The following is a 23,759-nucleotide window of genomic DNA, read 5'->3' as shown; positions in this document are numbered from 1 at the left end:
ACAGAGAGGCGGACCTGGGGAACATCCAACTGTACTTATCAAGTAAACCGCATGCACAGGAGGCTCGGGAACAGAACCCAAGTTAGCCTCGAGCCTCAGTGTGCACACCAACAAACAATCTGCTTCATGACAGTAGAGCAAAAAAAAAACAACCAATCTTTTCGAAGAAGATTGGAAGGTGCGGAGTCTGTGGGAATCATTAATTCCTCCCCCAGGACTTTTCTTTTGGCACCAGAGCCACAAGTTTCTCCCAACTTTTCAGGCTGTAACCACGCCTCACATTTCCCAGGTCCTGCTGCCAGAACGCGTTACTGCCTTTAGTGCGATCGCAAGCAGAGAAATTCCTCTGGTGATTTTTTTAAAATGTGCGTGTAACATCTGTAAGGGGAACTTGCCTAAGTTCTCAAACCGTTCCCAAGATTGATGGGGAATGAGATAAACAAATCGCAACACTTACACAGAATGAGCACCAATTGGCTTGGCAAAGAGACACTGCAAGATGTTTTACCCTGCTAATAATTCAGTCAAAGATAAAAGGGAAGATTTCGTAAGCGCTAGAGGGCTGGGAACAGATGAAGCCCGTGGAGAATATAAAGAAAGTAGGAAGAAACCTAAGCAAGGAGTCAGGAGGCCTAAAAGGGGTCATGAAAAGTCACTGGCAACCAGGATTAAGGAAAATCCCAAGGCCTTTTATACATACGTGAAAAGCAAGAGGGTAGCCAGGGAAAGGGTAGGCCCACTCAGGGACAGAGGTGGGAATCTGTGTGTGGAGCCAATGGAAATAGGAGAGATACTAAATGAATACTTCTCAGCAGTATTCACCAAAGAGAAGGACTTAGCGGTCGATTTGTCTAGGGAAGAGTGTGTAGATAGCCTGGATCATGTTGAGATCAAAAAAGAGGAGGTGTTAGGCGTCTTGAAGAATATTAAGGTAGATAAGTCCCCAGGGCCAGATGGGATCTACCCCAGAGTACTGAGGGAGGCAAGGGAGGAGATTGCTGGGGCCTTGACAGAAATCTTTGTATCCTCACTGGCTACGGGTGAGGCCCCAGAGGACTGGAGAATGGCCAATGCTGTTCCATTGTTTAAGAAGGGTAGCAGGGATAATCCAGGAAATTACAGGCCGGTGAGCCTAACGTCAGTGGTAGGGAAATTATTGGTGAAGATTCTTCGTGACAGGATTTACTACCATTTGGAAGCAAATGGGCGTATTAGTGAGAGGCAGCATGGTTTTGTGAAGGGGAGGTCGTGTCTCACTAACTTGATCGAGTTTGTCGAGGAAGTGACAAAGATGATCAACGATGGAAGGGCAGTGGATGTTATATACATGGATTTCAGTAAGGCCTTTGACAAGGTCCCTCATGGCAGACTGGTACAGAAGGTAAAGTCGCACAGGATCAGAGGTGAGCTGGCAAGATGGATACAGAATTGGCTTGGTCATAGAAGACAGAGGGTAGCAGTGGAAGGGTGCTTTTCTGAATGGAGAGCTGTGACTAGTGGAGTTCCGCAGGGATCAGTGCTGGGACCTTTGCTGTTTGTAATATACATAAATGATTTGGAGGAAAATGTAACTGGGCTAATTAGTAAATTTGCAGACGACACTAAGGTTGGAGGAGTTACAGATAGTGAAGAGAGTTGTCAAAGGATACAACGGGATATAGATCGGTTGGAGACTTGGGCGGAGAAATGGCAGATGGAGTTTAATCCGGACAAATGCGAGGTAATGCATTTTGGAAGGTCTAATACAGGCAGGAATTATACAGTAAATGGCAGAACCCTTAAGTGCATCGATAGGCAGAGGGATCTGGGTGTACAGGTCCACAGGTCACTGAAAGTGGCAATGCAGGCGGATAAGGTAGTCAGGAAGGCATATGGCATGCTTGCCTTCATTGGCAGGGGTATTGAGTATAAAAGCTGGGAAGTCATGCTGCAGCTGTATACAACCTTGGTTAGGCCACACTTGGAATATTGCGTGCAATTCTGGTCGCCACATTACCAGAAGGATATGGAGGCATTGAAGAGGGTGCAGAGGAGGTTTACCAGGATGCTGCCTGGTCTGGAGGTTATTAGCTATGAGGAGAGGTTGGAGAAACTCAGATTGTTCTCACTAGAGCGACGGAGATTGAGGGGCGACTTGATAGAAGTTTACAAAATTATGAGTGGCATGGACAGAGTAGATAGTCAGAAGCTTTTTCCCAGGGTGGAAGAGTCAATTACTAGGGGACATAGATTTAAGGTGAGAGGAGAAAACTTTAGAGGAGATGTGCGGGGCAAGTTTTTTACGCAGAGGGTAGTGAGTGTCTGGAATTCGCTGCCAGAGGAGGTGGTGGAAGCAGGTACGATAGTGGTGTTTAAGAGGCAGCTTGACAAATACATGAATAGGATGGGAATAGAGGGATACGGACCCCGGAAGTGCAAAATGTTTTAGTTGACGGGCAATATGATCGGCGCAGGCTTGGAGGGCCGAAGGGCCTGTTCCTGTGCTGTACTTTTCTTTGTTCTTTGTTCTTAATAATGATGTTCTGCTTTTGTTTAATTCCATGGCTGATACATACAAACTAGGAGCAGGAGTAGGCCATTCGGCCCCTCAAGCCTGCTCCGCCATTTAATAAGATCATGGCTGATCTGATCATAACCTGAAATCTGCATCCCGCCTACCCCCGATAACCCTTCACCCCCTTGCTTATCAAGAATCTATCCACCTCTGCCTTAAAAATATTCAAAGACTCTGCTTCCACCATCTTTTCAGGAGGAGAGTTCCAAAGACTCACCACCCTCTGAGAGAAAGAATTTTGCCTCTTCCCTCTTTTAAATGAGCGACCCCTTATTTTTAAACAGTGACCCCTAGTTCTAGATTCTCCCACAAGAGGAAACATCCTCTCCACATCCACCCTGTCAAGACCCCTCAGGATCTTATATGTTTCAATCAAGTTGCCTCTTAGTCTTCTAAACTCCAGAGGACACAAGCCTAACCTGTCCAACCTTTTCTCATAAGACAACCCGCCCATTCCAGGTATTCGTCTAGTGAACCTTCTCCGAACTGCTTCCAACGCGTTTACATCCTTCCAGCTTTCACTAACAAAACTTGCATTTGTATAGCGTCTTTCATGTAGCATTGTGCACAACTGTTGTCGCCAAATTAAAGAAAGAATGCAGAGGCGCTGGAGAAGTTGCAAAAACAATTCGCAAAGGTGATAGCGGAACCGTGTGAGGTTACACTTGTCAGGAAAGGATGGACAGGTCTGGCTGTCTTTTCTCTTGAAAACAAAATGTGTCCTAATGGAGATCCTGAACATTGCGAAAGGTGTTGATAGAGTGGACACTGAGAGAGTGTTTTCACGCGTTGGGGAGAACGGGACCAAGAGGCCATCGATATCAAGACAGTAAGAAACAATTCCGCTATGGAATTCAGGAGAAACTTCTTCACCCAGAGAGTGGTGAGAGTGTGGAGCTCGCTGCCAGACACAGTGGCTGAGGTGAATTGTATAGGTGTATTTAAGAGGAAGCTGGATAAACACCTGAGGGAGGAAAGGGTGTTACTATTGAACGCTCAGGCAGCGCACTCCAGATCATCATAACCTGCTGCTTAAAAGCATTCTTGCTAGTACATTTGAGGCTGAATCTAAATTATTAACAGATAGAAACAGGGGCTGTCAGGTGAGATGATACAGCTTCCTTATGTGCTCTCAACAGTCAAGGATGATGCTATGATCGCCAACCGTTCTGGCTCAGTTGGTAACGGTTTTGCCTCTGGGTTCAAATCCCACACCAGAGACTAGAGCACAAAAATCTAACCGACACTCCGGTGCGGTACTGCCTCAGTCTTAAACCGAGGTCCTGTCTGCTCTCTTTGGTGGATGCCTAAGATCCCACGGCACTATTTCAAAGGGGAGCCGGGGGTGGGTGGAGTGAGTTCCCCCTGGCGCCCTGGCTAATATTAATCCCACAACCCCAATCCCATAAAAAACGGATTACCTGGTCATTAGCTGTTCCTGGGAGTTTGCTGTGCACAAATTGGCTGCTGTTTTCCCACATGACAACAGACAGCCAGCACAGAGATGATGGGCTCAATGGCCTCCTTCTGTGCTGGGGCCATTCGGTGACCCTGTGACATAGATGACACACCCCCACCCACCCCACCCAGAATGGAAAAACAGTAAAAACTGGGAAATAAGAACACTGGCCTGAGCTGGTCTTGTACACCTTAAAAATGGAGCACCAGTTAAAACCTGGGAGGTAAGGTTACTGGTCCGAGCTGTTTTTTTTCCCCTTCTGGGCAGTCACTGCCCCTTGCCCGCGCCACCATCACCCCCCCTCCACCATCCCCGGCACCCTCCTCCCCCCTTCCCCGATCCCCGCCAACCCCCTCCTCAACCCCACACCAACCCCCGACCCCTGCCACCCACCCCTCCCCCCATACCTGTGAAGCAAACTGGACATTTAAAGGTGCCTCCCATGCCTTCGAAACTGTGCTCGATTAGATGACACTGCAGTTTAGCCGGAGAGTCAAACGTCTGACTGCAAAGCTTGCATTCATGGTTGAGGCCTTCCTCTGGTGGAGGGACAAAAGGGAGAGAAAAAGAAAGCACATTATTATCATTCACAGTAATGCGTCCCTGTCAAGCCTGTCACCATTTCATCCCACCAGGAGCCGTTCAATTACCAGCTGAATCACGATGGGTTTTTTATTTTTTTTTTTTTGCATGTTGGTTTCTAAAGCCCATTAAAGACCTTTTCTGCACCGACGCCCACAGGCTGGGACTGCAGAGGTACACCCCCCTCCGTATCTAGAACAAATCTCCAACTGCCCCTCCCAACTCCCCTCAGCAACCTGAGAACAAACGCACTTTCTGACGGTTCCTCTAACCCTGCTGTCGAATAACCTCAAAGCGTTTGTGCGCCGTGCTGATCTGTGCGTGACAAAGAAAACAAATATAGAGGCACTGGGAGAAGGTGCAGCAAAAAAAGGTTCACAAGGAAAGGATGATGACAGAAGACGAGAGGTTATGGTTATCGGGAAAGTTTGAAAGGGCTGGGGCGTTTTCTCCAGGAAAGAGAAGGCCAAGGGCTGACCTGATAGAGGTGTTTAAAATTATCAAAGGGGTTTTGATAGGGTACAAAGAAGCAGGAGTAGGCCATTCAGCCCCTCGAGTCTGCTCCGCCATTTAGTAAGATCATGGCTGGCCTGATAGAAAGGTGGAATCTGCATCCCACCCACCCCCAATAACCTATCACCCCCTTGCTTACCAAGAATCTATCCACTTCTGCCTTAAACATATTCAAAGACTCTGCTCCCACCACCTTTGCAGGAAGAGAGTTCCAAAGACTCACCACCCTCTGAGGGGAAAAAAACTCCTCCTCATCTCTGCTCCAATGGGCGACCCCTTATTTTCAAACAGTGACCCCCTAGTTCTAGATGGGGGAGAAGATGTTTCCACTTGTAGGGGAGACCAGAAACAGGGGGCCACCAACACGAGATCATCACTAATAAATCCAATCGGGAATTCAGGAGAAAGCTCTTTGTCCAGAGGGCGGTGAGAATGTGGAGCTCGCTGTCACCGGGAGTGGTTGAGGCGACTAGCGGGGACGCACTTTAACGAGAAGCTGGTTAAACACGTGGGGGAGAAAGGAATAGAAGAAAAATGCTGAGGAGGTGAGATGAAGGGGGTGGGAGGAGGCTCATGTGGAACATGAAGACCGGCAAGCACCAGATGGGCTGAATGGCCTGCTTGTGTGATGAAATTATTGCATCGACGTGTGCAAGTGGTTTCTCAGGGCTCCAGTTGAGAAGCTACTGGATAAATCGCCCAGAACCCCTCTGCATTCTTTTCATAAAATGTAGCATCCTTGCCTGATATGACCAGAAACTTAAAAATATAAATCAGGAACACAGGTCCGGGAATTAACTCTGAACCGTTTCATTAATATTTCAGGTGAGGGTGAGGGGAAGAATGGGTTTGTAGTTGAGCAAAAGGAGGCAGGAAACCTGAATTAAAACCAACAACAGACAGAAGGCTTGTGTGTGTACAGTAAAAATACTAACCCTGGATCTTCCATCACACCGCACTGTACCAGACCCATACATCGCTGGGGGAGGAAGTACGGGAGCGGGCGTGGGTGGGTGCACCTCCGATTAGTGCCCCCCTGATTGGGGGCGCGCCGCCATTTTACGTGGGCGGGCTAATTAACGCCCACTCAGCGTGACATCCGCTCGGAAGCGCTGTGCGGGCTGGGGGGGATATTCCCTCAGCTAAGAGTGCACTCCTATCTCGCATGCACATGAAAGAGTGACTCATCTCCCTGCGGCTAAGTGCAGCCTCAGGGAGATCGTCTCCGATTTAAGACTTTAAACAAAGAGGTTTAAAAAAATTTCCCTGCCATGTCCCCTCATGCGATGCTGTCCCATGAGTTGGGACACGTCCATAACTTTTATCGAAAGGTGTGATACAAAATTTAAATACCCTCGTGAAATGTCATCCCGCCCGTGGACGGGGTTTGATGCTTTTTCTGAAGCCCGCCAGGGCTCCCAGGCCTGCCCGCCAGCCTTAAGGTTGGACGGGCAGCTCCATTGATGAGCTTAATTAGTTTTTCAATGGCCTCAATCGGCCGTTGACAGGTCGGCGGGCGCACAGCTGATTCGGCTGCACCCCTGCCCACCTGAAAATGGAAATGAGGCGGGGTGAGATCGGGAGTTCCACCCGGCGTCATCCTGCGTCATTTTATACGGGTCGGTGAGCAGGCCCCGGCCTTCGCTCGCCGACCGGACGATCCCGCCCTGGGAGTTTGCTGTCGATCCAGTACACAAACCTGGTAACACAGGTAAAGCTGTGTCCGTCGTGGCTCGTGGGCGGGACTTTTGCCAGGTGGTGGGTTCAGGCCCCAGCTCCAGAGGCTGGATTTGGGCTGGTGGGTTTGAAGGTGAGGGAGCACGTAAACTCCAGCCAGCGGCCTTCCAGCTCTCGACCCGCCCCACCTCGACCTGTCTCAGGTTCTATGGGGGAGGGACGGGTGGGGGTGGGGGAGGGGTCAGAGGTGTTGGGCAGCCTTCCGGCCCTGGGTCTACTGAGGCCCTTAAGTGCCCAACTGACGGCACCGTTAACTGCGCTGGCTGATGTTGGCCGAGGCTGGTGGGGGAGGGGAACCCCTTGAGTCCGTCAGAGGCAGCCCCCTCAAAGTCAACCCCCCCCTCCCCTTTAACCCTCGCCCTGGCCTCTTGAAACCAGCCCCCCCCCTCACACCACATCCTCAGCCCCTGCCCCTCCGGCCCGGGACTCGCCTGTGCCCCTTGGCGTGGTGGGACTGCCTGTAGTCCCGTCAGTGGCCACCGTTCCCGACTGGCGCTACTGCCTCCACAGAGCTGCTGGCCATCTGATTGGCCGGCACGTATCCAAGGCAAGACTTCCTTCTGAGAAAGGGACAGGAGTCTCACCTTAAAGCAATTAACTCCGCTCCCGGCGGTAAATTGTCACAGGGGCAGCTGTCCCCATGTGGGTGGGCTTCCCACTGACTTATTAGCCGGGAGCGGGAACCATGGAACCCTGTAAAGTTTGTACTTGGGTACAAAACTCAAGGCTGACACTCCTGTGCAGTACTGAGGGAGTGCTGCACTGTTGGATGTGCCATCATCGAGGATAAAACAGGGCTTCTCAGGCGGGTATAAAAGATCCAGGACACCATTTTGAAGAGCAGGGGAGTTCCCCTTGGTCCTGGCCAATATCTGTCCCTCAGTGAAGATCACAAAAAACAGGTTATCTCATGACGGGATGGGTGAGGTTAGTCACTTTGGTCATAAGAATACGAAAGCAGAATATTTGAAAATTGCAAATGTTGATGTTCAGGGAGACTTGGGTGTGCTCATACAAGGAGCACAGAAAATGAGCATGCAGGTGCAGCAAGCAATTAGAAATGGCATGTTGGCCTTTATTGCAAGGAGTACAAGGATAAGGAAGTCTTGCTGCAATTGTACAGTGCTTGGCGAGACCATTGCTGGAACAGTGTGAGAAGGTGGATGCAGAAGTGAAATTCTCCAACACCCAACATTTCAATAGCTTCAAAATGATACTTTTAGGAGTTTGTTGCTTCAGTAACAGAGATATTAAAAACAATAAAACTAAAGGAATATCTTAAATCAAAGCTGCATTGTACTCTAGTTTGACAAGGAGAATCCTGTAGGGTGTAACAGACACTTAGATGGTTAAACTAATGAATTCCAAAAGTTAATCATTGAGGATATACTCCTTTGTGTTCTGTTGCACAACCACTGTGTGAAATGGGATAGATTTCAAACAGATCTAGCAACTCAAAACTGGGCATCCATGAGGCGCTGTGGACAATCAGCAGCAACAGAATTGTCAAACACAATCTGTAACCTCATGGCCCGGCATTATCCCCCACTCTACCATTACCATCAAGCCAGGGGACCTACCCTGGTTCGATGAAGAGTGCAGGAGGGCATGCCAGGAGCAGCACCAGGTATATTTAAAAATGAGGTACCAACCTGGTATAACACAGGACTACTCGCGTGCCAAACAGCACAAGCAGCAAACGATAGACAGGGCTAAGTGATTCCACAACCAACGGATCAGATCTAAGCTCTGCAGTCCTGTCACATCCAGTTGTGAATGGTGGTGGACAATTAAACAACTCACTGGAGGAGGAGGCTCCACAAATATCCCCATCCTCAATGACGGAGGAGCCCAGCACATCAATGCAAAAGATAAGGCTGAAGCATTTGCTACAATCTTCAGCCAGAAGTGCCGAGTGGATGATCCATCTCGGCCTCCTCCAGAGGTCCCCAGCATCACAGATGCCAGTCTTCAGCCAATTCGAATCACTCCACAATATATCAAGAAACGGCTAAAGGCACTGGATACTGCAAAGGCTATGGCCCTGACCATATTCCAGCAATAGTACTGAAGACTTGTGCTCCAGAACTTGCTGCGCCCCTAGCCAAGCTGTTCCAGTACAGCTACAACACTGGCATCTACCCAGCTATGTGGAAAATTGCCCAGGTATGTCCCAGGTATACAAGAAGTAGGACAAATCCAACCCGGCCAATTAACGCCCCATCAGTCTACTCTCCATCATCAGTAAAATAATGGAAGGGGTCATCAACAGTGCTATCACGTGGCACATGCTTAGCAATAACCTGCTCACTGACACTCAGTTTGGGTTCCGCCAAGGCCACTCAGCTCCTGACCCCATTACAGCCTTGGTCAAAACATGGACAAAAGAGCTCAACGCCACCTTCTCAAGGGCAATTGGGGATGGGCAATAAATGCTGGCCTTGCCAACAACACCCATGTACCATGAAAGAATAAATAAAAAGTCAACAAATACAGAGAAATGAGTTAACTCCTATTGTAATCCAGCTCATGGAATCATAGAATGGTTACAGCAGAGAAAGAGGCCATTCAAACAGTCCAGTCTGTGCTGGCCCTCTGCAAGTGCAGTTTAGCTAGTCCCACACCCTACCCTTGCCCCTAGCCCTGCAAACTTCTTTCCCTTCAGGTGCTTATCCAATTCCCTTCTGAACTCAAGTGCTGCTCAATGGGATTAGGTAGGTAGGTCAGGTGTTTCTCACGTGTCGGTGCAAACTCGATGGGCCGAAGGGCCTCTTCTGCACTGTGTGATTCTGTGATTCTGTGAAAGCCATGATTGAACCTGCCACCACCACCCACTCGGGCAGTGCATCCCAGACCCTAACCGCTCACTGAGTCAAAAGGTTTTACTTATTTTGTCTTTGTTTCTTTCACCAATAATTTTAAATCTGTTTCCTCTGGTTCTCAACCCTCTCACTAATTAGGAGCAGTTTCTCCCTAGGGTGGGCAGAGGCATAGTGATATTGTCACCGGACTAGTACTCCAGATACCCAGGATAATGATCTGGGAAACAATTGTTAACTGTCGTTAAAAATACCCATCTGGTTCACTAAGATAAAAGCAAAATACTGCAGATGCTGGAAACCTGAAACAAAAACAGAAAATAGCTGGAAAAGCTCAGCAGGTCAGATAGCCTCTGTGGAATGAAAAACAGAGTTAATGTTTCGAGTCCGTAGCTCTGAAGAAGAGTCATAGGGACTCAAAAGGTTAACTCTGTCTTTCTTTCCACAGATTGCTGTTAGACCTGCTGAGCTCTTCCAGCATTTTCTGTTTTTGTTCCATCTTGTTCACTAATGTCCCTTTAGGGAAGGAAATCTGCTGTCCTTACCTGGTCTGGCCAACATATGACTCCAGACCCACAGCAACGTGGTTGACTCTTAAATGCCTAGCAAGCCGCTCAGTTCTCAATTAGGGATGGGCAATAAATGCTGGCCCAGCCAGCGACGCCCACACCCCGTGAACGAGTCAAAAAATAAATCTACTCTGTTCATGATTTTGAGCACTTCTATCTCACCTCTTCTCCAAGGAGAACAGCCTCAGCCTCTCCAACCTAAACACCCGTGAAAAGGATATTGAGATTCCCCCAATGCGCCTCAAATTACACGTAGGATCGTGAAGAATCCTTTTTGAAAAAAGGGGAAATGGGGGAGAAGCATTTCTCACTATCTGCAAAGCACCCAAAAACCACAAACAACCCACGGCCGAGATGTCTGTTGATTATAATATTCCTGGCGGGGTCACACGGCGCTCTGGTTAACGTAACACGCCAAAGATGATAGGGAGAGCAGTTAGTGTTGATTGGTGACCTCCCTCCATTTGCAATGGCTCTGTTTAAACTGCTACCTTGCCACAGAAGCTTCTTACACTGTGCCCTCACAGACTGCCATAGCAACCGCTCATCCTGGCTCTCACAATCCAATCATCAATTACAAATTGAACAGACAACATCGCTTTACAGACAGTCTAAACAAGCCTGGCTTCAGACCTATCAAAAATTAAATCTACTCCAAATTTCTTATCAACCCATGTCAGCCCTCTGCCATAAAAAAAAAAATCTCCCTCTGACTTGTCATTTTCCAAATGAATACATGCCTGGCCACTCCACACAGCTTTCCACCAAACAATCACCCTCGAAATACGTCTGCAATCTTTAATGTCCTACTCCATTCGCCGGCCAGATTTATAATATTAATCAGGGCCACGAGAAGTTTAGTGTAATTAAACGAGTCTACCGCTGTAGATTACAAGGAAAAACGGATCAAAGATAAGACGAGAGACACGGAGAGATGGTAAGGAACTGACAGAGAGAGCTGGGGGAAGATAAAAGGGATTGAGAACCACACGTGGCACTTGTAAGAAGCTTCAAGTGTGATGCCAATAACACTGCACAGGGTGGGGGACAATCCTGGATTTTATAGATGAGTTTATTTATCTGTCGTAAGGACACGGAACAGGGGTAAGCCATACGGTTTAGCAAGCCCCATTCCGCCAGTCAATAAGTTCATGGCTGATCGCAACTCCCCTTCCTCACCTGCTTCTCTTCCCCCTTGATTCCCTGAGAGATCAAAAGTCTTGTCTATCGCAGCCTTAAGTATATTCAGCAATGGAACATCTACCACCCTCTGGGGTAGAGAATTCCAAAAATTCACAACCCTCTGACTGGAGAAATTTCTCCTCGTCCCCCATCCTAAATGATCGGCCCCGTATCCTGAGACTGTGCCCCCCACCTTGTTTCAGATTCCCCGACCAGCGGAACCAATCTCTCAGCGCCGACCCTGTCAAACCCCTTCAGAAACTCGTACGTTTCAAATGAACATAAGAACAAGGAGCAGGAGTAGGCCATTCGGCCCCTCGAGCTTGCTCCGCCATTTAATAAGATCATGGCTGATCTGATCGTAACCTCAAATCTGCATCCCGCCTACCCCCAATAACCTATCACCCCCTTTGCTTACCAAAAATCTATCCACCTCTGCCTTAAAAGCATTCAAAGACTCTGCTTCTACCACCTTTTCAGGAAGAGAGTTCCAAAGACTCACAACCCTCTGAGAGAAAAAATTTCTCCTCATCTCTCTCTTAAATGAGTGGTGACCCCCAATTATAGATTCTCCCACAAGAGGGTCTTAAATGTTTCAATCAGGTCTTACTCTTCCTCTTCTAAATTCCAGTGGATACAAGCCTAGTCTATCCAACCTTTCCTCATAAGACAGCCCACCCACTCCTGGAATTAGTCTGGTGAACCCTCTCTGAACTGCTTCTAGCACATTTACATCCTTCCTTAAATAAGGTGACCAATACTGTACACAGCACTCCAGATGTGGTCTCACTAGTGTCCTGTACAACTGAAGCATAACCTCCCTATGTTTGTATTCAATTCCCTTCGCATTAACCAATAACATTCTATTAACTTTCCTAATGACTTGTGGTACCTGCATATTAGCCTTTTGCGATTCATGCACTAGGACACCCTGATCCCTCTGAATCTTGGAGCTCTGCAATCTCTCACCATTTAGATAATATGCCTCTCTTTTATTCTTCCTTATTCAATGAGATCGACTTTCATTCTTCTAAACGCCAGGGAATATAAGGCCAATTTACTCAGCCTCTCATTGTAAGGCAGCCCCCGTCCCATTCCCTTCCTACTTTCCTCTTGACGTTGTTATTGGGGGGTGCGGTTTGGAGATTTTGGGTTTCACGTGTGACAGTCACCTGACAGTATCTTTGCAAATTGACCACTCTACACGGAAGCCCACCCAGCGAATTGCAAATTTAAAAAAAATTCATTTACGAGATGTGGGCTTCGCTGGCTGGACCAGCATTTATTGCCCATCCCTAATTGCCCTTGAGAAGGTGATGGTGAGCTGCCGCCTTGAACCGCTGCAGTCCATGTGGTGTAGGTACACCCACAGTGCTGTTAGGAAGGGAGTTCCAGGATTTTGACCCAGCGACAGTGAAGGAACGGCGATATATTTCCAAGTCAAGATGGTGAGGTGGCTTGGAGGGGAACTTCCAGGTGGTGGTGTTCCCATGTGTCTGCTGCCCTTGTCCTTTTAGATGGTGGTGGTTGTGGGTTTGGAAAGTGCTGCCAAAGCAGCCTTGGTGAATTCCTGCAGTGCATCTTGTAGATGGTACACACTGCTGCTATTGTGCGTCGGTGGTGGAGGGAGTGAATATTTGTGGATGTGGTGCCAATCAAGCGGGCTGCTTAGTCCAGGATAGTGCCAAGCTTCTTCAGTGTTGTAGGAGCTGCACTCATCCAGGCAAGTGGGGAGTATTCCATCACACTCCTGACTTGTGCCTTGTAGATGGTGGACAGGCTTTGGAGGGTCAGGAGGTGAGTTACTCGTCGCAGGATTCCTAGCCTCTGACCTGCTCTTGTAGCCACAGTATTTATATGGCTAGTCCAGTTCAGTTTCTGGTCAATGGTAACCCCCAAGGATGTTGATAATGGGGGATTCAGTGATGGTAATGCCATTGAACATCAAGGGGCGATGGTCATTGCTTGGCAATTGCGTGGCACAAATGTTACTTGCCACTTGTCAGCCCAGGTCTGGGTGTTGTCCAGGTCCTGCTGCATTTGGACATGACATAGCCTTAGGACACCAGATTGCGGTCAGGACCGATTGCAGGATCCTGCCCATTTGTGACCTTTCACCCCTTGGAAGGGCTGGCTCGATTCTCTCGACTTGCTCAGCATTCTTTGCTGGGGTCTGTGGAAACTCAACACAAATTGACTGTCCAACCAGAGACCTTCCTGGTTGTTCAACTAACAAGTGATGGAGATGAGCTCTCCTGTGGAATTAAACTATAAATCAACGCTTTCGTTTATGTCAACCATACATATTAATTCAACATTGCTGAAAAAAGAGACGTGTGGTCAAAGTTTTCCACCTTGCCCTCGTCAGCATAAATGCAAGAATATCAAATTTCAAACCATCACAACAATTTATACTACAGGAGAAGCGGATACTGATTGGCTGGCAAGTCAACTCTGATTGGATGAGGTGTTGCCATGGAGAAAGCAAGGGAACTATAAGCTCCCCAAGCTCCCGGGTAATTCAAAAAGGCACAAGGCTTGAACATATTCCTTTTGTTTGCACAGAATGGGTTATTTATACCTGCTAGAACCGGCAATACTTTCATACAGCAAAGACCCCTGGCTTCAACCGCCCTCAAAGTCAGTGTGCCAACGCTCAACCCAATTTGCACTGGACAGGACTGGTGAGGCCACTTGCTCCATTTGGAATGACCCAAAATTCGATTGTGGCTTTGAGCCTCAGTCCACGGAACATATCATATTAACCTGCCCACCAAGAACAGGAGGCACCTCATTTCCTGACTCGACATCTCAGGAAGTTTACAAAATTATGAGTGGCATGGACAGAGTAGATAGTCAGAAGCTTTTTCCCAGGATGGAAGAGTCAATTACTAGGGGACATAGATTTAAGGTGAGAGGAGAAAACTATAGGGGAGATGTGTGGGGCAAGTTTTTTACGCAGAGGGTAGTGAGTGTCTGGAATTCGCTGCCAGAGGAGGTGGTGGAAGCAGGTACGATAGTGGTGTTTAAGAGGCAGCTTGACAAATACATGAATAGGATGGGAATAGAGGGATATGGACCCCGGAAGTGCAAAATGTTTTAGTTGATGGGCAATATGATCGGCGCAGGCTTGGAGGGCCGAAGGGCCTGTTCCTGTGCTGTACTTTTCTTTGTTCTTTGAAGCCATTGAATGGTTAGCCCAAGCTGGAAATCCATAATAAGCTTTTCCCGTCATACGAGAGTAAGACTGTTATTCCCTTAAATCTTGCATCTTCCTAAGCTCCAAAAGAAACAGGAGCGAGTATCTTAGACTGGTGTTCCAGTGTATAGGAGATTAATGGGTGATCTCATTGAGGTGCTTCAGATGACTAAAGGATTTGAGAGGGTTGAGGGAGAGAAGCGATTTTCTCTGGTGGGGGAAGTCCAGGACAAAGGGACAGAACCTTAAAATTAGAGCCAGGATGTTCAGGGGTGACAGCAAAAAAGCACTTCTTCACATAAAGAGGAGTGTAAATCTGGAAAACTCTGTCCCAACGAGTCTGGAAAACTATTGAAAATTTCAAAACAGAGATTGAGAGATTTTTGTTATTAAGGGTGAGAAAACCATAAAGTTAGGTTATCGATCTGCCATGATGAATATCGCAACAGGCTCAAGGGGCTGAATGGCCTCCTCCAGTTCCTATGTGGTTCCCTCACTATCCTCCCTCCAGTTCAATGAAAGGTGTTTTGGTCACTTTTTTTAGAAATTATTCAGCATACAAAGCGTCCACATACACACGCCTATTGTAAATGGAGAAGCTGCAGCACGAAGTAATTGAATCTTTTGACTGCAGTTTATTTACACGGATTTGCACCGTGTTTGTGAATTTTTGACATTCCCCAAATTTTGCATCGTGTGAAACTAAGACGTTTTCCGCTGTGTTCGGTCCTCAGTGAATCGCATGTCCCAAAGAGAGAAAAATCACACCTGCCTTAACCTTAACCCACCTGACTCAGTGCTTTTAGGCACTGGGTTATCCTATGTGGATAGGGTGAGATCGGCTAGGGTTGGAAGGAGGATGTGGGACAGGGAGACCAGTACAGACCAGATGGGCCAAGTGGCCTGTCCCTTTGCTTTAAATGTCATGTTATATCACAAGCACAACTTGCATTTATACAGCGCTCTTAATATAGTAAGACACCAAGATGCTTCACGGGAACATTACAAAACAAAATATGACACTAAACCACACAAGGAGACATTAGTTCAGATAGCCAAAAGCTCGGTCAAAGAGGTAAATTATAAGGGGCAGAATTTTGCAGTTTTTATGGTCCTGCCGAAGTCAGTGGACTTTTGAACAGCTCGCCACATTTGACAGTCCTGCCCCTTGCTACGATGGTCTGTAAAATTCTGCCCAAGAAGCATCTTAAAGGAGAGAGAGAGAGAAAGAGTGAGTCTGAGAGAGAGAGGGAGAGAAAGAGAAAAAGAGAGACTGAGAGAGAGAGAATGGGAGAGAGAGAGAAAGAGAGAGACTGAGAGAGAGAGAGGGGAGAGAGAGAGAAAAAGAGAGTGTGAGAGAGAGAGAATGGGAGAGAGAGAGACTGAGAGAGAGAGAGAGAAAGAGAGAGACTGAGAGAGAGAGAGGAGAGAGAGAGAAAGAGAGAGAGAGAGAGAGGGAGAGAGAGAGAGAGACTGAGAGAGAGAGAGGGAGAGAGAGAGAAAGAGAGAGACTGAGAGAGAGGGAGAGAGAAAGAGAGAGACAGAGAGAGAGAGAGGGAGAGAGAGAGAAAGAGAGAGACTGAGAGAGAGAGAGGGAGAGAGAGAAAGAGAGAGACTGAGAGAGCGAGAGAAAGATTGAGAGAGAGAGAGAGAAAGTGATTGAGAGAGAGAGAGAGGTGGAGAGGTTTAGGGAAGGAATTCCTGATCTTCGGGCAGCTGAAGGCACAGCCACCAATGATGGAAAGATTAAAATTGGGGATGTGCAAAGGCCAGAATCGGAGGAGCGCAGATATCTGGGAGGGTTGTAGAGCTGCAGGAGGTTACAGAGATAGGGAGGGCCAAGACCAGGGACGCATATGATTATAAGGATGAGAACTTTAAAATCGAGGCGTTGTTTGTAACTGGTGCTGATGTAGATCAGTAAGCACAAGGGTGATAGGGAAACTGGACTGAGGTGACAGGCAGCAAGGTTTGGGTGAACTGAAGCTCATGGAGTGCAGAAAGTGGGAGGGCAGCCAGGGGTGTGTTGGAATAGTCAAGCCTGGAGGTAACGAAGGCCTGGATGAGGGTTTCAGCAGCAGATGAGCTGAGGCAGGGGTGGAGTCAGGCAAGGTTACAGAGGCGGAAATAGGCGGTCTGAGCGATGGGGCGGACATGTGATTGGAAGCTTATCTTGGGGTCAGATGTGACGCCAAGGTTGCAAACAGTTTGGTTCAGGCATGGACTCTTGTCAGGGAGAGGGATGGAGTCGGTAGCTAAGGAGTTTGGAGGGGGGGGTGCAGAAACAATGGGTTCCGCCTTCCCAATCGGCATTGGATATCGGATGAGGAGTTGAGAGGGGTAGTGGCGGTGAGGCAGGCCTGGTTATCAGCAGTGCACTTGCGGAAACTAACACTGTAACTTCGGAGGGGCAGCATGTAGATGAGAAATGGGAGGGGGGGACAAGGATAGATCCTTGGGGGAGCACCAGGGGTAATGATGTGGGGGCAGGAAGAAAAACTATTGCAAACGACTCCCTCGCTATGATTGGATAAATAAGAATGGAGCCCCACCCCAGCTGGATAACAGTGGAGGGTGGGTGTGGTCAACCATGTCAAAGGTTGCGGACAGGGCGAGGAGGATCAAGGAGGGAAAGTTTACCTTTGCCACCATCACACAGGATGTCCTTGGCAATTTTGATCAGAGCTGCTTCATTGCTGCGGCGGGGGTGATTTCAGTCCAGGATTGGACGACAGGATTACGGCTTCCCTATTAAGTCAACAGCACCTTGGTTTAACATGTGGCCTGAAGGACTGCACAGCGATTATCCCTCAGTACCTGTGACTGCGCTAAACCTCCGGAAGTAGGTTTGAACCCACGACCTTCCAGTTCAGGAGTCAGGAGTGCCCTCCGCCAAGCTACAGCTGACACCTTCAGACAGCCTGCGTCCTGGCAGCCGACCTGCGTCCCTGAATGAATGAACTTTTATTTATGAAGTAAACCGCCCTTAATGAAGCAGAATGGACATTACTTCACACCCGCTCAGCTATTCTCAGCTTCCTAGTCAAAATATTTGCCATTTCAGAAATGCAGAAACCAAATTAGCTGACAGCTCAGTATGGTCGTTCAGGTGGAGCCGAGTTAAAAGAGATTCTCTGGACTGCCAAACGTTTATATAAACACCATTTTTTTAAAAAGAAATTATTTTTGTTTGCAACTTCATTCGGAGGGGAATAAAACAGTCGACTGGGCTGCCCTATTGATCAAGCATTTTGGATTGCTACAGGCTCTCTCCCTCTCTCCAACTCAAAACACTCAGGAATCCTTTGCTCTGAAATTCTGACAACACTAACAGTACACAGCTCTCCCTGTCAGAAAATACACAGAGTATATTTTGTTTTCCTTGACAGTATTAGCTGTGTAGTATTACACTGTCAGTTTTTTTTAAAAATATAGAGACAGCAGCGGGCTGTATTGCCCAGAGCATTTACAACCCTTACAGACACATCACATTACAGCAAAGCACAAGGTAGAGGGAAAAAAAAACCAGTATGTTTCCCTCCGTCAGTTGTAACAGGGCTACCTGACGTGAGGGGGTATATTCATCTGGGGTAATGTCAGATTATTAACTGCTTACACTTGCTTAGTAATCAAATATAGCAGCAATTGACTAATCACTTTCTTAATTTCAACCATTGAGCGCACATTTACGCCGCGGAATCTCAAAGCCTTTGCAGCTCTTCGATCTTTCAAACAGCCAGCACAGGCCTGATGGTCTGAATGGCTTCCTCTTCTGCTGTACAAGCAATCCCCAGGAGCCGTCCTCTTCAGAGGGCCGGGGTTCAAACAACTCTTCGGTAGACACCCAGTCCCCTGCACCAAAGGACCGAGCGGGGCAGAGGGGAGCGATACTCAGGGACTGTGCACTCTTAGCTGCCGATTCCCAAGCCACGGCGACAAGCTGCCATCGTACCTTTACCACGGGGGATAAGAATTTTAATCCCGACCGGGAACTGAATGTGAAACTGTGTGGTCAGCGCCCCCTCCCTGCTTCTGCAATCCCCTCCAAACCCCCACAACCCTCCGCTCATTTAATTCCGGCCTCTTGAGCATCCCTGATTTTAATCGCTCCACCATCGGCGGCCGTGCCTTCATTTGCCTGGGTCCCTAAGCTCCGGAATTCCCTCCCTAAACCTCTCCGCCCCTTCTCTCCTCCTTTAAAACCCTCTTTGACCAAACCTTTTGCTCACCAGCCGCGTATCACATTGGGCAGAATTCCACCCCCTCCCCCAACCCCCGCTCGTGGGCCGGGGAGAGGGGGGGCAGGCTTTGCCGGAAGGTTTCCCGCTGGCGTAAAATGAGGGCGGGACCTTCCCGCCGCCGCTCGCCAAGGCGGGTCACAACTCCTGCCGGAGGCCGGCGTGAAACCCATTGACATCTGGCTAATGGGATGCAGTCGAAGGCCTGGTCAGAATCGCACCCCCAACAACGCCTGGTCGAACGCCAGGCCAGCGTGAAATCACGCCCGGTCCAGAACACATCCGGACCCACAGAGCGTGTCCATATGGGCAATAACCGGAGGAAGGCCTGGGGCAGCCCCTGGAGTTGGCGATGAGGGCCCCCAGCGAGCGTGGACCCTGGAACAGGCAGCAGCGGGTTGGGGGGGGTGGGGGGGAAGCAGCTGCCGGGTGGATCTTCCAGCTTCCGGCGTCTCCGAGGTGGGGTCCATCTTCCGGCTTCAGAGCGTTCCTGGGGTGGGGGGGGGGGGTCCACCTTCTTTCTTCTTCGACTGTGGGTCACAGTGATGCCCGTGCAACTTTTTAAAGATGGTACCCAGGGTATGATGGCGGGGTGCGAGATATCAAGGCCGCTCGGTGGGTGGGTGGGGGGGGGGGTGGCGCGAATTCCCAGCCTCCTCCACGGCGGGAAAGACCCCGCTGCGGGACTCAGTGCCGGATGGGAGAATCCCGCCCATTTATGCGGCTGCGTTAAGGGTGCCATATCAATGCAAGTTGGCATTGTTGCCTTGACTCAAGTCAGGCAGGCCAACGTTAAAAATGCTAACGAGGACGTTAGTTAGAATGGCCCATTAGCGCGGCTGCAAAGCGATGCGAGTGATAGGCAGGTTGAGAAACACAGCTAAGGGTTGCAGGCCTGAGCGGAGGTGCATTGTGAATACATCACTGCGGTGTTGTGCTTGTACTGTATTGAAATTCATGATCCGTCCACATTGTCAATACTTTGCAATTGTTCTGTACAGCTCAATAGGGATTATGCCGGAGGTGTCTAGAAAGGAATATAAATAAAGGGATGTGATTTGTTTGGATTTTTCACTCCTTTCTCACCGCATCAGGCATGTGATCATTAATCTGACCTAATGACTGTGTTTCAGGATACACAAGAGTCCAACAGCCTAGCCAAAAAAATACATTTGTTTGCGCTCAAAGCAATCACAGACCTGAAGCAGCGAAAGGGATACTTGAGCAATCGCTTATAGGAATAGGAGGAGGCCATTCAGCCCATTGATCTTGTTCCGCCATTCAATTCAATCATGGCTGATCTGAGCCTTAACTCCATCTACCCCCCTTGGTTCTACTACAACCCTTAATACATTTACCCAACAAATGTCTGTCAACCTTAGTTATTAAAATTTGCAATTGACCCCTGACCTCAACAGCTTTTTGGGGGGAGGGAGTTCCAGATTTCCACTGCCCTTTTGTGTGAAGAAGTGATTCCTGACATCACCCCCTGAATGACATCGCTCTCATTTTGTAAGGTTCTGCCCCCTTGTTCTGAACCCCACTCTCCCCACCCCGTCACCAGAGGAAGCAGTTTTTCTCTACCGACCCTATCAAATTGTTTGATCATCTGAAACACCGCGATTAGATCGCCCCTTCATCTTCGATACTCAACGGAATGCAAGTCTGGTCTATGCAACCTGGCTTCATAATCTAACCTTTTATCATTCAGGTGAATCTGTGTCACACCCTCCCCAAGCCCAATATATCCTTCCTCAGGTACAATGCCCAGAATCAAACGCAGTGCTCCAGACTCTGGGTCTATACTCGATGGAGTTTAGAAGGATGAGGGGGGATCTGATTGAAACTTACAGAATACTGAAAGGCCTGGATAGAGTGGACGTGGGGAAGATGTTTCCATTAGTAGGAGAGACTAGGACCCAAGGGCACAGCCTCAGAATAAAGGGAAAACCTTTTATAACAGGGATGAGGAGAAACTTCTTTAGCCAGAGAGTGGTGAACCTATGGAATTCATTGCCACAGAAGGCTGTGGAGGCCAGGTCATTGAGTGTATTTAAGACGGAGATAGATAGGTTTTTGATTGGTAAGGGGATCAAAGGTTACGGGGAGAAGGCGAGAGAATGGGGTTGAGAAACTTATCAGCCATGATTAAATGGCGGAGCAGACTCGATGGGCTGAATGGCCTAATTTCTGCTCCTATGTCTTATGGTCTTATGAGGTCTAACCAGAGCTCTGTAAAGCATCATTTTCACACCTTTGCATTTCAGGTCTGTTGAATAAAATGCTGACATTCCATTAGCCTTTGCAACCATATGGACTGCAGTGGTTCAAGTGTCTTAAACTGCTGCAGTCCATGTGGTGTAGGTACACCCGCAGTGCTGTTAGGGAGGGAGTTTCAGGATTTTGACCCAGCGACAGTGAAGGAACGGCGATATTTTTCCAAGTCAGGTAGGTGAGTGACTTGGAGGGGAACTTCCAGGTGGTGGTGTTCCCATCTATCTGCTGCCCTTGTCCTTCTAGGTGGTAGAGGTCACAAGTTTGAAAGGTGCTGTTGATGGAGCCTTGGTGAGTTGCTGCAGTGCATCTTGTAGATGGTACACACACTGCTGCTACTGTGCGTCGGTGGTGGAGGGAGTGAATGTTTGTGGGTGGGGAGTCAAACAAGTGGGCTGCTTTGTCCTGGATGGTATCGAGCTTCTTGAGTGTTGTTGGAGCTGCACTGATCCAGGCAAGTGGGGAATATTCCATTAGTCATGTGGAGAGACTGGAGAAGCTAGAATTGTTCTCTTAGAGCAGAGAAGGTTAAGAGGAGATGCATGGAAATGTTGAAAGTTATGAAGGGTTTTGATGGAGTAAATAAGGAGAGACTGGTTCCAGTGGCAAGAGGGTTGGTAACCAGAGGGAAAAAGATTTAAGATCACTGACAGAAGAACTAGAGGGGGAGGTGAGGAGATTGTGTTTACACAGCGAGTTGTTGTGATCTGGAATGCACTGCCTGAAAGGGCGGTGGAAGCAGATTTTATAGTAACTTTCAAAATGGATTTGGATAAATACTGGAAGAGAGAGAATTTGCAGGGCTATGGGGAAAAAGCAGGGGGAGTGAGATTGGATTAGCCTCTTTCAAAGGGCTGGCACAGGCATGATGGGCCGAATGGTCTTTGGATGGATGATTCGACAATTAATCTCAGGGAACAGCTGAGCGCAAACCCAGGAGAAACATCATCAGAGCATTAACGAAAAATGTATTTTTAAAAATTTCTGTATTTGTTATGATAGATTTAATATTAAGTACAGGTTGAACTGGACAGGGTGATTAGCAGCAGAAGGTCATGTGATTAATCCTCCAGGAAACCATCCAACCACAGCTGGCAACTCACACCCACTCCTGCTCATGTGCCAACCTGTAGAATCCTGTACAAGAACAACTTGCATTTGTATAGTGCCTTTAACAAGATGAAAAGTTAGGGAGATGGTGGCGTACTGGTAACGTCGTTGGGCTAGTAATCCAGAGGCTCTGGCTAATGCTCTGGGGTCGTGAGTTCAAATCCCACCTCTGCAGCTGGTAGGGCTTAAATTTGGTTAATAAATCTTGAATGTGCAGCAATGGTGACCATGAAATTATTACCGATTGTCATTAAAAACCCATCCGGGTTCACAGCTGCTGTCCTTACCCAGGCTGGACTACGTGTGGCTCGAATCCAGGTCCCCCAGAGCGTTACCCTGGGTCTCTGGGATCACCAGTCCAGTGACAACACCGTTACGCCATCACCTCCCCAGGTGGGAACTAGAACTGGAACGCAGAGACCTCGTGGGGTTCTGGGTCTGCAGGAGACGACAGGGATGGGGAGGGAGTGAGGCTGTGGGAGGGATTTGAAAAAAAGGGATGCAAGTGTTAAAGTCGAGGTGTTGTCCAGTCAGGTTGGTCAGCGCAGGGCGGGTGATGGGCGAACGGGGACGTGGTGCGAGTTTGGAGGTGGCGGGGGGAAGCAGCGGTGGGGAATGATATGCAGCTGAGTCGGCCTCTGTGTTAACAAAACGCGAGCTGGCAGAGAGTTGCATTTACTTTCCCGCTGGAGGCAGAGAGGCTGGAATCAGACAGACAAGATTCATGAGGACCCAGCAGATTTGTACACGTCTGCTAGTTCACTGATGTTGGACGGCCCTTGTTAGCTCGGATTCCGTCTGAGGGTTTCAGGGTGGATAGCTTCAGCCGACTCCACTGGGCCAGTGTCTCACAGAAAGTGACGGGTGCAGAGGCCTGGGGGAGATCCCTGGTGGGAAGGCCGATTGGACAGCCTGAGGGAGGCCCAAGGAGATAGCATCAAGAAACGAATTAACTCAGCCTCGGGAGCAATGGGCCAGAAGCCGGGCACTGCCCTTGGCTTTTACTTTTTCTCAGTGGCTCCTCAGGAAGGACAGGCAGCTGCACGTGCACCAAGCTTATTTCACAGAACGCCGCAGAATTCTGTGGCACACCAGTTGCCGAGCTCTGCCTGCATGATATGTTTGGCTGTCGTACGACGGGCAGGCAGGCAGGTTGCGAGGGAAGGGAGAGGAAAGAAGTCTGCATAATTAACCATTCAGATTTTTTGCTAAGGGGGATTTCACATGCATCGTGACTGGGCAAGGACACGGCAGTGTGGATCCAGCATCAGTTATTCAGGGTTGCTCTGCGTTTCCCCATCCACTGAGGACAGGCTAATTGTAACAGGAGCCGACAGGTTTCACCGGCATTCCGGGACACGGGTCACCGAAGAGAAAAAAAATTGCGAGCAGCTTTTTAACCGTTTCAGCTCCCCTTCAGAAACAGGAAACCCTCCCCCCAGAGCATTTTGTTTTTGTTTTTGAGCAAGTCTCGATTTCTTTTTTTTGCAATTGGCGTGAGTTTGGCCTGAAATGTTGCGTCG

General features: G+C 48.6%; 1 protein-coding gene across 6 annotated transcripts in view; it reads right to left on the bottom strand.

Annotated features, from left to right (window-relative positions):
- znf521 (zinc finger protein 521) overlaps positions 1-23,759 on the bottom strand; it is a 530,556-nt gene that overhangs the window by 94,177 nt on the left and 412,620 nt on the right. For all 6 annotated transcript variants that reach the window (XM_078541146.1, XM_078541148.1, XM_078541147.1 and 3 more), the window contains one exon: positions 4,421-4,552. In XM_078541146.1, coding sequence (XP_078397272.1) covers positions 4,421-4,552 — 132 coding nt within the window. The remainder of the gene's footprint in view (positions 1-4,420; positions 4,553-23,759) is intronic.

The sequence above is a fragment of the Cetorhinus maximus genome, chromosome 4 (genome assembly GCF_964194155.1).
Source record: "Cetorhinus maximus chromosome 4, sCetMax3.hap1.1, whole genome shotgun sequence".
Lineage (NCBI taxonomy): Eukaryota > Metazoa > Chordata > Chondrichthyes > Lamniformes > Cetorhinidae > Cetorhinus > Cetorhinus maximus.
This window is presented reverse-complemented; position numbering and strand designations above follow the sequence as displayed.